This window comes from Salvelinus fontinalis, chromosome 21 (genome assembly GCF_029448725.1).
Source record: "Salvelinus fontinalis isolate EN_2023a chromosome 21, ASM2944872v1, whole genome shotgun sequence".
NCBI classification, from domain to species: Eukaryota; Metazoa; Chordata; class Actinopteri; order Salmoniformes; family Salmonidae; genus Salvelinus; species Salvelinus fontinalis.
The window spans coordinates 21,152,490-21,168,080 of NC_074685.1; the positions used below are offsets into that span (position 1 = coordinate 21,152,490).

Sequence of the window (15,591 nt, forward strand, 5' to 3'; positions counted from 1 at the left end):
TTTTTTTTTCTTTTTTTTTTTGCTACCCAAGACTACTTCTATTTACTGGCGTTCTAGTAAGCTATTGTTCAAAGTAAACAAGTTATTACTCAAGTGACTTAATTTACTCCTGTTGTGTGTTGTTGGGGCACCATGTCCAAGCCTACGAATGATGACAGTTGTTTGTTTGGGGTGTTGACTTACCAAATTCACAGCTTTCCAAAACATCCGCAATAATTATTCAAAATGGTTACATTGTACCGGTAGGTAACACTTCGCTTATGTGTTGCATACTGGTTACATATCAGCGGCGACCGAAACTAGGTGTCCCCTACACTCCTGTCTTCCAATCAGAGGGTCGCTATTTTCCATGACGTATGTTGCCACTCGTACTAAAGAAGGCCAAAAAAGAAAAAAGAAAGCGGAAAACAGTCAGTAGCTACGCTAGCGGGCGTACTTTTAGACGGAGCCCTTAGTATCGCAGGAAGGGGAACGGAGAGTCTGCCAGGACTTTTGGTACAGCCAACAACCAACAGAGCAAAAACACTCGTTCTGAAGGTAAGTTAAACGCCCGTTAAAAAATATTGGTCAACTAGGTTGCGCGTTATGAAAAGCAAAGTATTGTTGATGTTTAACGAACGTTACTGGCTCTGTCTTTGAAAGAGGGTATCGATAACGGTAGCTAATGAGCTAGTTTTAAACCAATTTAAGATGTATTTTAACGTTATACAGGTCCGTCAAAACTATTTAAACCTAGTTTCATTACTTTATGATTACACAAGGGTCCATGGCTAGTTAAGTAGTTATTTACCTTTTTCCCCAATAAATGAGGGGTTAAGTTACGCTAGCTAACGTTAGCTAGCTGTTTATTTGGGGGGGTCAAACTATATATTTTTTTATTACATAGAAGGGTTAACTTCACCGCGGAAAACAATTGTTAGCAAGTAGGACTTATCGTCCAAAGGCTTCCCATGAGCCAGCGCCGACCTAAAACGGCAACTATCTGATTCTGTATGCGTCGTCGATGGATAGCTAAGCTAGCTTGAGTGATGTGGATCAACTCGAGGCCACCTGCTCAACCTTCGAATATTTTACATGGTTAAAGTACCTAAAGTCTGTTCAAATTGACATTAGTTTTATTTGACGGTCGCTACAGATGCGTTGGTATACGTCAATTATTGAAAGAACTACATTTGTTCATGTTGAATTGACAAAACAGGAACAAAAGGAAAAGACAAAGCGCTAACCGTAGCTAGCTAACGGTAATCAGCGTGACTTGGATGAACCACATTTCACTAGTTAACTTGCTGGATCATAGTAATAATTACTGCTGTACGATCATTTGTAGTTAGCTGAACAGCTATCACGACGTTGTTTGCTAGTACAGTGATGCTAGGCTTAGATGTCGGAATTACAATCTTCACTAGCTACGTAGCCTAGCGTGACTCAGTGGATTTAAAGAGCAGTTGAGGCCTCTACTCTAGCTCTACTGGTACTGCACCGTCTGACTCGTTCCCCGGGACTGTTGTCCCAGCTAGCTTGCCAGTCTGTGGGGGGGATTTATTACATAGATATTGATAGATCCATTGTAGTTTTGTATAACATTGTCAGTTGATTAATGGGGGGCTCATCAGTATTGCAGACAGCACATATGATTTTGATAAGGGATGGATGGGACTGTTGGTGTTGGCTTATAATGTAGCTACCTAGCAACACACGGGTTATATATATAAGGCAAAGCCACCGCTCTTGTCAATTCAAGGCGTGTGTGTGGCATTGCAGCCTGTATGTTAACATTGCAACATTTACCACATCTCAGTCAAACCTTGAGCGCCCTCCACACGTTTCTGTAGAAATAAATTACGAACGGACCCGTCTCACTGTGAGCAGGGGTTAAGGTTTGGTGACGTAACCAAACGTTAGTGAGGCTTCCAGGGTTGCCTATAAATAGTGTAGCGAGGTCGTGTGAGTGCGCCTTTGAGATCAGCCTGTCACATTGCACCCTTGTGACAGGCGAAAGCTAATACCCCGTCCAAGCGAGTTTGGGACAGCAAAAAACACTGCAGTCAGCAGGCATACACGTGATGGGGAGATTAGAGTGCCTTTCTGGGGGAAACCTCTGACGCATTTCGCTAGAAAGCGTGGCATGGACTTGTGAATCTCCCCCCTGCGCGGCGCCCCTCGGTTCCTAGAAGACTGATACAGGTGCCTCAGCACTTGCTTTTCGTTTTCTTCCATGAACAGACTAGTTGGCTACGGTTAAGTTAATGGAAACTGACTACTTCATTTGGGGTATTTATCAACCTGCCTTAAGACTGTCTTACTGTACCACTATCCCAGTTGTTTGTAGCTGATCAGAACGCTCTGGGTTGGGGAAAGGTTCACACACCAGTCTGTTAATCTCTGGACGTGATAGTGAGTGATGCAACCAGAAGGACTGGTTGCTTCTTGCCAATGATTGAACACTGTTTCCACATCCCGCCATCTGTTTAGACCCCTGTCTTGTCTGTTGACCTTGTGTTGACGATAACATTTACATTTACATTTAAGTCATTTAGCAGACGCTCTTATCCAGAGCGACTTACAAATTGGTGCATTCACCTTATGACATCCAGTGGAACAGCCACTTTACAATAGTGCATCTAGATCTTTTAAGGGGGGGGGGGGGGGGGGGCAGAAGGATTGCTTTATCCTAGGTATTCCTTGAAGAGGTGGGGTTTCAGGTGTCTCCGGAAGGTGGTGATTGACTCCGCTGTCCTGGCATCGTGAGGGAGTTTGTTCCACCATTGGGGTGCCAGAGCAGCGAACAGTTTTGACTGGGCTGAGCGGGAACTGTACTTCCTCAGTGGTAGGGAGGCGAGCAGGCCAGAGGTGGATGAACGCAGTGCCCTTGTTTGGGTGTAGGGCCTGATCAGAGCCTGAAGGTACTGAGGTGCCGTTCCCCTCACAGCTCCGTAGGCAAGCACCATGGTCTTGTAGCGGATGCGAGCTTCAACTGGAAGCCAGTGGAGAGAGCGGAGGAGCGGGGTGACGTGAGAGAACTTGGGAAGGTTGAACACCAGCCGGGCTGCGGCGTTCTGGATGAGTTGTAGGGGTTTAATGGCACAGGCAGGGAGCCCAGCCAACAGCGAGTTGCAGTAATCCAGACGGGAGATGACAAGTGCCTGGATTAGGACCTGCGCCGCTTCCTGTGTGAGGCAGGGTCGTACTCTGCGGATGTTGTAGAGCATGAACCTACAGGAACGGGCCACCGCCTTGATGTTGGTGGAGAACGACAGGGTGTTGTCCAGGATCACGCCAAGGTTCTTAGCGCTCTGGGAGGAGGACACAATGGAGTTGTCAACCGTGATGGCGAGATCATGGAACGGACAGTCCTTCCCCGGGAGGAAGAGCAGCTCCGTCTTGCCGAGGTTCAGCTTGAGGTGGTGATCCGTCATCCACACTGATATGTCTGCCAGACATGCAGAGATGCGATTCGCCACCTGGTCATCAGAAGGGGGAAAGGAGAAGATTAATTGTGTGTCGTCTGCGTAGCAATGATAGGAGAGACCATGTGAGGTTATGACAGAGCCAAGTGACTTGGTGTATAGCGAGAATAGGAGAGGGCCTAGAACAGAGCCCTGGGGGACACCAGTGGTGAGAGCGCGTGGTGAGGAGACAGATTCTCGCCACGCCACCTGGTAGGAGCGACCTGTCAGGTAGGACGCAATCCAAGCGTGGGCCGCGCCGGAGATGCCCAACTCGGAGAGGGTGGAGAGGAGGATCTGATGGTTCACAGTATCGAAGGCAGCCGATAGGTCTAGAAGGATGAGAGCAGAGGAGAGAGAGTTAGCTTTAGCAGTGCGGAGCGCCTCCGTGATACAGAGAAGAGCAGTCTCAGTTGAGTGACTAGTCTTGAAACCTGACTGATTTGGATCAAGAAGGTCATTCTGAGAGAGATAGCAGGAGAGCTGGCCAAGGACGGCACGTTCAAGAGTTTTGGAGAGAAAAGAAAGAAGGGATACTGGTCTGATAACCAGGCAGGCAGCCACACATTTACTGTGATGAACTCACCAGTGGTGCTATCAAGGTTTAAATTATAACTAGGTCTAAACCCCAACTGATAAACATAGTGCTCAAAGAGTGACTAACAGATGGTGCTGAAATGGATGTTGTAAAAAATAAATAAAAATACCTACAGACAGCGAGGCTATTAAAACCCTGGGATTATCAAATCTCTGCTTTAGAGAACTTTAATGTGTCTCCAAATAAAGCCTCTGTGAGTGAGTTGAGTTGAACCCATAGTTAGAGGGCCCTAGTGCCCAAAAGCCTGCTTTGGCATGGGCAGCGCCATTGAGGACTTTCACCATTTTAAGTAGTTGACTGAAGGAAATGACACTGAATTATACTCACGAGGAAACATTCCATAACTACAGATTGTGGTAAATCGCCATCCCTTACTTAATAAGGGTTGGGCGATACTACGATGTAATTGGAAATCAACAATGTTTGATGACATCGTGGTGTGACGGAAGCAAGTTTAATTTTTAACAGACTCAGTTTAGCTTGTTTTAACATGGCTGGCACAGCTGGAGTCGGGCAGCGCACAACAGGCAACATGCCAAATGACCTACCTATTATTTATATATGTTGCCAAAAGCTGTGCAGAATGTCAGAAATTCTCTCACCTCTTCAATGTCGGATAATCATGGGCCTTTTGCAGCGGACACTCCATTGTCTGGCTTCTTACGTTCCCTTTTTTCCCCAATCGTCATTCTATTTGAATGTGACTTGTTGGCTTAAGCATATAGCCTACTCTTTCATGATCAACCTTCAAATGAATCTATGAAGCCAGTAACTGAGTTTTATGTTTGTGAATAGCCTAAATAAAAACATGGTACAGTAATATTGACAGCGCGAGAACCATCTATTACAAAATGGATTAATCAAATGAGAAGTTAAGCAAACCATATGCATTTCTGGCTTTCACCTGACCAAAGCTTTAGGAAAAACACTTTTTTTTTGCTGCTGGAAAATCCCTCCTTGCAAACCAAACAGTCAATACTATAGGCCTACACCAGGCTACTGTCAATAGCACTTCCAGTACATGTTACTTGTACAAGTTAAACATATAAACAAAAGTTTATATTATCGTCGAATGGTTTATTCATAGCCTTGAATTGAGCAAAGGGCATTGCATAAGCTCCCACAGCAGCGCTTTCGATAAGTGGGACTAAAACCCTTCTGCCTATTTTTATTTTAGCTATATCTTACGAAAAGGTTTCTGACAAGGACAAGCATGTTAACTTTTTCTGGCTTTAACCACCTAGAGTCGATTGACGCACTGGTGCGTACTACCAAATTCTCTGAAATGACATTGGAGGCAGCTTATAGTAGAGAAATGAACATTCAATTCCCTGGCAACAGCTCTGGTTGACATTCCTGCAGTCAGTATTCCAATTGCAGGTTCCCTCAACTTGAGACATCGGTGGCATTGTGCTGTGACACAACTGCACATTTTAGAGTGGCTTTTAATTGTCCCCAGCAAAAGGTGCACCTGTGTAATGATCGTGCTGTTTAATCAGTTTCTTGATATGCCACACCTGTCAGGTGGATGGATTATCTTGAAACAAGGGACCAACACTTTACATGTTGCGTTTTATGTTTTTGTTCCGTGTGTCTGTGTCTAGAACTTTCTTTTATCTCCTAGATGTAAGCTAAACACTTAAACCTTGCTTCTTATGATTTGTTTTTTGACTTTGCCATTTATGAATGTGTCATTCAATGCATTTCTCTGGGCTATAGTAGTAGGCCAAATTCAATATTTTTTTTATACCCAAAGAGGTCCTAAAATCTAATTGCTAAATGATCCATAATATGACCATCTTAAAACACGAATTAATAGACTGTGATTGGGGAGTGTTGATTGAGTCTGAGCTCATCACGCAGTTCTCTTCTCGGCTAGATTTTTGGAGAGCCCACCATTGATAGCTCGACGGACACCAAATGCTCTGTCAGTGTTGGCCTTTTCCTGCTTAATAGAATTGTTTGTAACATTGAGATTATGGCCGAAACAGTTCAGCCATGGCCATTTCAACGACGTTAGCGCCATTATCAGTTGTGATGCAGGATTCCAGACATCGCCCAACCCTACTTTATACCTGTTCAAACAAGACTCTAGATGGCAGTGTGCATGCACCCTTTCAGGTTGTTTGCCAAAGTAGTTGTCGTAGTAGTAGTACTCTTAGTAGTAGTAGTCTTAGTTCAAAGTCAAAAGGAAGATGGCCTCACTGGCGACGCTGTGCTCTGACGCCGTAATGGGACAATGGTTGGATATCTATGGTTACCTGAATTAAATGGCAGTGATTTTTTATTTATTTATGGAGGCAAGCAGCTCAATGCTGCAGTGATTACAGGACGGCTCTGAGAATGCTGGAGTAGTCATGTTGCTTCTTAGGTTGTGGGTTCAGTATCTTCTATTGGCAGAGGTCACATTAGCGTTCAGAAATCTGCATTTTCAAAACTCGAAACCATTAAAAAAAACTTGACCGTGGTATTATATTGAAAGTCTTATTTAAAAAAAAATAATCTATATATATATATATATATATTTATATATGTATTCCCATTTTCTAATGAGTCTCTATTTTGATTATGTCCAGGACAATTCAATCAGCAGAGATGGCACAGGAGACCAATCAGAGCCAAGCGCCCATGCTTTGTGCCACTGGCTGTGGTTTCTTCGGAAACCCCAGGACCAGTGGCATGTGCTCTGTCTGCTATAAGGACCACCTGACCAGACAGAACAATGGAGTGAGCCCCCTGAGTGCAATGGGTAAGATCTGCCTTTCCTCCATAATTGGTTTTGTTCATCTTTATCTGTTTGAGAAGCAGATGCCTTACAACTCCATGTTTTTGCAGTCAGTGCATTTTTTCTTAGTAAATCTGATCATGTATTGTCTCATTTAGGTGGCAGTGTGTCCAGTAGCCCCACAATGGAGACCTCGACCATCCAGAGAATTGAGGCCTCCTTGAATAATGCTGCTGAAGCTGAGGCTGAAGCTGCCAGGTGAGGGTCTGTTGCTACTCTGAGATGACCATGGAAACCATTCTTTAAGACCAAGTCTCACCAAATGACTCACTTCTTGCACCACATTTGTTATATCATTACATCTGAATGAGATGGCTAGTATGAAATGTAGGATTTCTTTAGCCTATAGCACCTGTTCTCTTTCTCTCACTGTAGTGGGGCAGCAGCTCTTCCTGTTACGCAACAGATGACCGAGATGAGCATTTCCTGTGAAGAGGAAGGAGCGTCGCCTAAAGCAGAGCTTGCAGAACCTGGTGTGTGTCTGATTCATATGGGTGTTCAGTGCTTCATTTGGGGGGGGGGGGTCACATGAGTGGTTACAGGCCTGTGATGGGAGGTGGTTGTGAATAGTCTCTGGGCTCTGTTTTGAAGTCTTATTTTTCTGGTCTTTCCAGTGGTCACTCAGCCCACAGCCTCAGCTTCCCCTCCCAGTGCTGCCGGCAGTGACGAATCCAAATCACCCGACCCCGCCAAACCGAAAAAGAACAGGTGCTTCATGTGCCGCAAGAAGGTTGGCCTTACAGGTGAGGACAAATAATCCAGTACTGGATAACATTGTTGCTTATTCAGTCAGACCTCAGTCAAGACTGTGGCTTATGTGGCTCTCTATGATTGAGTATAGGATACACTGCAGAGGTGATATGAGCTGGGTCTATTAGTGTGATAGACTCACTGTGCCTTTTTGCTCTGTCAGGTTTTGACTGCCGCTGTGGGAACCTGTTCTGTGGACTCCACCGTTATTCAGACAAGCACAACTGCCCGTATGACTACAAAGCCGATGCCGCCGCCAAGATCCGCAAGGAGAACCCTGTGGTGGTGGCCGACAAGATCCAGAGAATATAAGACCTTCTCTCACTTTGACCTTGAACACTTGGAGTGATTGGCAAAAAAAAAGGACTCGCACTTGACCTGCGTTCTAAAGGACTAGTTTTTTTTACAGTATGGGGGAATCCAGTTGTCTGCAGTGCATGAACGATCACATTTTCTTCTGTTTTTTTGTCTGTCTGAGCTTACGATTTTAGAAAAAATTTAAGACAAAAGAAGAACCAAAAGAATCTCAAAAAAATATTCAGCAGACTAGGACACTTTTTTCCAGGGACGCCTGGACTTGGCTTAATTCTTAGTGTTTTTTGGGAATCTGATTGTTGTCAAGTAGGCAGTCTGATGTGTTGTGGTTGTCATGAGTTTACTACTTTGACTCTCTGTATTTATGAGATTTTTTGGAGGAGAGGGAGGACGTTGTAGCCTATGAGACTGTTACAGCCCCGACCGGATCAGTCCATTTATATGTACTACCAGACATGTTTGTTTCTGTGCTGTATGGGGCCTCAATTCAGGGGAGACCCCCAAGCACATTCTCTATTGTGAGATCAGATGTGAAGAATGACTTTAACAAATGAAGTCTTTTATTTTTTTTTATCACCTAAAGAACAACCTGTTCAAGATGCTTATGAAATGATCATCCGGTATGAATGGTGAAAGGGGCACTGACACTTGGAGGATGGATGTGTTCTGTTCCAGCCCTATAGGTTCTCATCAGGTTCATCTGAATCAAACAGAATATCAGTGTAGTCATACAAGCCTGCTCCACTGGTTCATTCTTCCTGCAATGTGTGCTGCACTAAAAACCATTGCTTAGGTTTACTTGTATCCGTTAAAGATGGGTTTTCTAAAAGGTATTTAGGTCTGATGCTGTGATGTAATGTGTATTTGAAGGGGAAACTTGGCGCTGCCTTTGTCTGGCTGGATGGGAGACTGGCGGAAGACCGTTCACTTCCTGCAATTGAGATCGGGTCACGTGACCCCAAACTGTTGTCATGTGACAGTGCTGATGCCCATTCTGTGATCTTTTTTGAGGATATGGGATGTTTTGCTTAGGTTGTTGTATCAATGACAAATAGCCTAAATTAACCAGTTTGCTGAGGTTGGAAGGGTTAGGTCCACTAATCTTTTTGATCAATATTTCCCATAAAATGTGTGATATATTTCTGATTTATATTGTGTAGTGCGAATCACATGCTATGTATTAAACACATGTCTAATGTATGCCATTTCCTGGATGGATGGTGGCTGAGTATTGTGTGTGTGCAAGTACTTGTGTTCCTCAGTATTCAGAACTGATCCAGTGGACTCTTTTTTTGTGTGTGTGTCTGGCTGCTCAGCTCTAGTCTCTCGGTAGGGCTGTGAGATTTCACCTTTTCATTTGAACCCTTTTTAGTTATGCAAGTTTGTACAAACCATCTTTATATTTATGTACCGCACATATAATCTTGTTACCCAACATTACAGAAAAATTGTACCATGTAAATAAAATTATGTACAGAGATATAGAATCATGTACTCTGTGGCAATTTATTTAACTCATATCGTGGCTTGAGAGTTACCTGTCTAACAGAACGCAGGGTGTTTTTTTAACTTCCTGTTGAACGAGGGAAAGCTTGGTTTGTTTTGAGTCTCAACTGTTCTATTGAAAAAGTTTGGTTACTAGCTAGCTACCTTGTTTTTTGGGGTCCCGCGATGCGGTTGGCGTCAGCAGCGGTCTCCGCAACTATCTGTCCAGGGATCCTGCCAAACAAGGAGCTGCTTGGCATAGCAGCTGGGCTAGCTGCCTATCAAGCTAGTGGGGTTTTCTTGACTTGAATGCAGCCTGCGACGCGATTATCCCTTGTAGCTGGGATAGCGGATTGTCCCGGGTTTTGTGTCTGTCTAGATCCCTGCTGTTTCAATCTTCCTTGTGACCTGCCCTTTCTGGAACTGCGAGGAGTAACAGCGTAGCCTACGTTGCTACCATGACAATTATCAAAGCCAGTGGGAGTACCGTTGAGGACCGTGGTGTCTATCACCGGTTAATTATCTTTTTAAACGAACAAAAATACACTGCTCAAAAAAATAAAGGGAACACTAAAATAACACATCCTAGATCTGAATGAATGAAATATTCTTTTTAAATACTTTTTTCTTTACATAGTTGAATGTGCTGACAACAAAATCACACAACAATGATCAATGGAAATCAAATTTATCAACCCACGGAGGTCTGGATTTGGAGTCACACTCAAAATTAAAGTGGAAAACCACACTACAGGCTGATCCAACTTTGATGTAATGTCCTTAAAACAAGTCAAAATGAGGCTCAGTAGTGTGTGTGGCCTCCACGTGCCTGTATGACCTCCCTACAACGCCTGAGCATGCTCTTGATAAGGTGGTGGATGGTCTCCTGAGGGATCTCCTCCCAGACCTGGACTAAAGCATCTGCCAACTCCTGGACAGTTGGTGGATGGAGCGAGACATGTCCCAGGTGTGCTCAATTGGATTCAGGTCTGGGGAACGGGCGGGCCAGTCCATAGCATCAATGCCTTCCTCTTGCAGGAACTGCTGACACACTCCAGCCACATGAGGTCTAGCATTGTCTTGCATTAGGAGGAACCCAGGGCCAACCGCACCAGCATATGGTCTCACAAGGGGTCTGAGGATCTCATCTCGGTACCTAATGGCAGTCAGGCTACCTCTGGCGAGCACATGGAGGGCTGTGCGGCCCCCCAAAGAAATGCCACCCCCACACCATGACTGACCCACCGCCAAACCGGTCATGCTGGAGGATGTTGCAGGCAGCAGAACGTTCTCCACGGCGTCTCCAAACTCTGTCACGTCTGTCACATGTGCTCAGTGTGAACCTGCTTTCATCTGTGAAGAGCACAGGGCGCTAGTGGCGAATTTGCCAATCTTGGTGTTCTCTGGCAAATGCCAAACGTCCTGCACGGTGTTGGGCTGTAAGCACAACCCCCACCTGTGGACGTCGGGCCCTCATACCACCCTCATGGAGTCTGTTTCTGACCGTTTGAACAGGCACATGCACATTTGTGGCCTGCTGGAGGTCATTTTGCAGGGCTCTGGCAGTGCTCCACCTGCTCCTTGCACAAAGGCGGAGGTAGCGGTCCTGCTGCTGGGATGTTGCCCTCCTACGGCCTCCTCCACGTCTCCTGATGTACTGGCCTGTCTCCTGGTAGCACAGCAAACCTTCTTGCCACAGCTCGCATTGATGTGCCATCCTGGATGAGCTGCACTACCTGAGCCACTTGTGTGGGTTGTAGACTCCGTCTCATGCTACCACTAGAGTGAAAGCACCGCCAGCATTCAAAAGTGACCAAAACATCAGCCAGGAAGCATAGGAACTGAGAAGTGGTCTGTGATCACCACCTGCAGAACCACTCCTTTATTGGGGGTGTCTTGCTAATTGCCTATAATTTCCACCTTTTGTCTATTCCATTTGCACAACAGCATGTGAAATTTATTGTCAATCAGTGTTGCTTCCTAAGTGGACAGTTTGATTTCACAGAAGTGTGATTGACTTGGAGTTACATTGTGTTGTTTAAGTGTTCCCTTTATTTTTTTGAGCAGTGTAGTTCTACAACCAGTTGTTACAACAAGAAAATGTCTTCAAGTGTTGTCCAAATACTGGTGGATTCAACTAATAAAATAATCAACTACCTGAGGGGTACAGGACCTGAAGAACAGTTTGCAGTTCTCCCAAGGTCAGCTCGATGAGTTTAAACAAAACTGCAAGGTGACAGCAATCTGTAAGTCATTGAGAGAGGAAATCAGTTCTGTATGTGAATCCATGATTACAATGACTGAGAAATCAGATTCTCCAGGGACAATCAAGGTGGAACAACATTGTTGGGGAAGGAATTGCAGAATCTCCACATGAGACCTGGATGGAGTCTGAGGACAAAGTGAGGGAAATTATTTCGAAGAAACCGAAGATCGATCACAGGAAGATTTGAGGTGGAGCGCACCCACAGGGCTGGAAAACCCATCACCAGCCCAGGTGACGGGCCCAGGTCGATAGTGGTCAAGTTCCTGAGGTTAAAGGACAAGACAGCTGTTCTGGAAAGTGACAAGAACTCGAGAGGAACGTACATCTTCCTCAACGAGAACTATCCTGCAGCTGTGCGCCAGAAGAGGAGAGAACTTATCCCAGCCATGAAAGCTGCCAGAGCACTTGGTGACATTGCTTACATCTGCTATGACAGGCTCATTGTCCTCCCTCCCAAAAGCCTGGAATGGATGAGGGAGCCAAGCCTATGGATTCGTAGCTTCAACCCCGCAGCACACGAACACACTTACCAACACCAACTGATTAATCTGCTCTTTTCCATGTTATGTCTATCACTGGTATGCTACCCAGGAAAGGGCTGAAAATAGCCCATATTGACAATATATGTAGCCTTAGAAACAAGGTTCATGAAATAAATAACTTGCTAACATCAGATAACATTCATATATTAGCCATTTCTGAGATTCACTTAGATAATTCCTTTGTAGCAATCAATACAAAGATATAACATATATAGAAGATACAGTAATGCTTTTAGGGAAGGTGTTTGTGTATATATTCAGAGCCACATCCCTGTAATGCTTACAGGATATCTCATGTCAAGTGTTATTGAAGTGTTGTGGTTGTAGGTTCACTTGCCTCATCTAAAGCCTATTCTTTTGGGGTCTTGCTATAGACCACGAAGTGTGTGAAATGCTTGATAGTGTATGTGATGTAAACAGAGAGATCTACTTTCTTGAGCTGAATATTGACATTGGGATGCAAAAAAATTACAAAATGCCATCATCAGCTATTGTAACCTGTTTTTACATTGTGAGACTTTAATACATGTTGTTGCAACATTGAAGGTGATTTATTTCCCTATGTCTCTGAGACTCCAATGTCTTATATTTGCTAGTATCACTACATAATTGCAGTGGCTTGCTACACTGCCATGCTATTTTAATATGACCAGAGGGACAAAACCTAAATGACTGTGATATTCTTCCTCAGTGCTATGACAACTGTGGAGGCTTTTTTATGGTCTGTGTCTCTGCCTATGGGTAAATATAGAGACTGGCAACCTACAGCTGCGTAGCCTTCTCTCACGTGAAATACTCACCCCCAGCTTCCACCAGTACAGGACCCGGTTTACCAAAATCATTTTAAGGCTAAGTTCATCATTGGAATCTTGGTAGGAGCATCATTAAATCTCTTCACTATTTCCCAAAACCTTTGTTACTAAAGTTGCACTTGAAAATGCTCGTTCAGACCACTTGTATAACAATGAAGTGTGCTGTTATTTCTTTCCTTTCACTGTATAGGCTATACAGGTCTCTGCTGAACATAATCAAGATGTTTATCTGTCACAGACCACAGATAACTTCACAACGACATTGACTACAAATAGTTTTTATGTCTTTGCAATTGTTACAATCAAGGGAATGATACAAAATATTCTTGAAATGAAAATTGTATAGGCCTATATAATTCAATAATATTGAAATCAATTTTCTATTTTGCTTAATTGTAGGCAACTGTAATTTTGTCTCAATATATTTCATGATGTGTAACGTGCGCAGTGTGCATACATTTCATTTAGTGCATTATTGTAGGGTAAGCATTAGAATAAGCCTCATTAATATTTGCAGCCATAGGTGATAGGCTATTATCTTTCTAGAAGCTGATCTGTTGTCAGTGTTGTGGAATAATTAAGGTCGGATTTGAATAGAGAAAGCTGATCCAAGATCAGCGCTGCCTTTCTTTCGATCCTATCGACACATGCTCTAACGACGACGTTCTCCCTACATGGAGTTTTCAGGAAACACATTTTAAGTCTTAGGCCGTTGTAGGAAATATTCATCTTTAAAACACTTGTAAGCCTAAATTCCATCGCTATTGGGGAAGCGGGCCTAGTATGCTATGTTTAGATGCACACTGTCAGTCAGGCAGGCAGGCAGGCAGGCATACCCAGCCTAAAACAAGCGGCACGTGTTCAGCTACAGAACAACCCACGGTTCACAGTCAAAGCTGGCACCAAGTGGATTACTATAAAAGGCCCCCAAATACCACGTGTGGGAGAAAGAAATCTCTGGGCAACAAGTTGAAGCTCATGTTATTGCCAGCTCTCTGACAGATGTCAACACATACCTACATGTACTTATATCAGTCCAATAACAGGTTTATTTGTCTATTGGCTTGTAGGCGTAGTTCCTGAGTAATATGGTTAATATAACATTGGTGAGAAACACTGTTAGGGCTTGTTATGTGACAGTCATGTCAAGGCTAAGAATAACATGCTATAGAGGGAGGCATGAGATACAGCGTGGTACTTTTCTTTGGCACATTGTTCAATTGAATTTCCTCACACCTTAATTTTATGGGACATTATTTTCTTTGATTGTGAAACCATCTGATGTTAAATATTCACCACTCATTGGTCCTTACTGTAGGGATTATGCTCAAGCAAAACACCCTTTTATTCACAAGACCAATGCTAATATCCCTATTGTCCAGTAGGTGACAAGCTGGAGACTGCTTTGACTGGGTCCTTTGTTTTTGTCGCCCCCTTATCAGATCTAGGTTCAATGTGGACTTGTGCACAAAATTTACTTTGAAAGACATGTTAGACTAGGTTATTATAGCCTACATGATTGTAGTGTTTTTTTTGCCCAGGTTGTACATGAAGTGATATTACTTCTCATATAAATACACATGCATAATTCATGGAGAGAATGCCTTAAATAGATTTACAATCATCTGAGAAATGTTTAAACAGGAATGTGTTCAGAATTGTATGATGACAATATTTGCATGAAAGCTGTTGATCATGATCTGGGGTTTACTTTTATCATTGAAGGTGGAATCATTTCAGGAATATTATTGGTTGGAATAATGAGATTGTAATAACATGATTGCAGTTTTTTTTATTATACTGGTGATAGATGCAATGTCTTATACATGTGTGTGTTTTCTACTTGACAGGGCTGATGACCGTAGTTTATGCTGTGGAAGATGAGCTCCCCTCCATTATTTAATGGCGACCAACAGGTGTGTGTGTTCTATATCTTTGTGAACAGGTTCAGAGGTGTGTGTTCTATATCTTTGTGTGTGTACTGTATGTGTTACTACATATATTCTATATTCTCACTCATTCATTAAACTATTTATGAAAAATATAGTCCTCCAATATTCTGCATGTAGTGTATCAATAGCACATTGAATATGTAAAATGTGCATAATGCGTTTGTTTTACCTAATGGGCTTTGAAAAGGGAACCTAAACGTTCATTAAATCTTTAAGGCTGTTTGTCTTGGTCCGTGTGTGGTCATGGTGTCTGGTGTCCAGACGAGTGAGAATGTCTCTGTTTGAACAGATGAGTGAGAGTGTCTCTAACTGTTCAAATGTCCTGGGCCCGGTTTCCCGATAGCGATGGAACTTAAGCTTACGAGTGTGTTAACGATGCATCGTTCTTAAAACGGCCGAAGAGCTCACATGCATTTCCCAAAATACCACATAGGGAGAACTTTGTTGTTGGAGCAGGTGTCGATACTGATAGGATCGAAAGAAATTCAGTGCTGAACTCAGATCAGCTTTCTCCAGTCAAATCTTACCTTAAGATTAGAATTATACTGACGAAGGATCAGCGCCTATTATCACCTACATGGCTGCAAATATTGCAGCTTATTCTAATGCTTATATAAGGGCACAATGCAAGACCCAAATG

The 15,591-nt window shown here is 43.5% G+C and overlaps 1 protein-coding gene across 1 annotated transcript; it reads left to right on the forward strand.

Moving 5' to 3' along the window:
- The first annotated feature begins 384 nt into the window (after positions 1 to 384).
- LOC129818421 (AN1-type zinc finger protein 5-like) lies at positions 385 to 9,381 on the forward strand. Its single transcript, XM_055874276.1, has 6 exons — positions 385 to 537; positions 6,621 to 6,793; positions 6,928 to 7,027; positions 7,205 to 7,302; positions 7,444 to 7,572; positions 7,743 to 9,381. Exons 2-6 carry the CDS (start codon positions 6,640 to 6,642, stop codon positions 7,889 to 7,891), a joined length of 630 nt encoding a protein of 209 aa, XP_055730251.1. The 5' UTR covers positions 385 to 537; positions 6,621 to 6,639; the 3' UTR covers positions 7,892 to 9,381.
- The last annotated feature ends 6,210 nt before the right edge of the window (positions 9,382 to 15,591 follow it).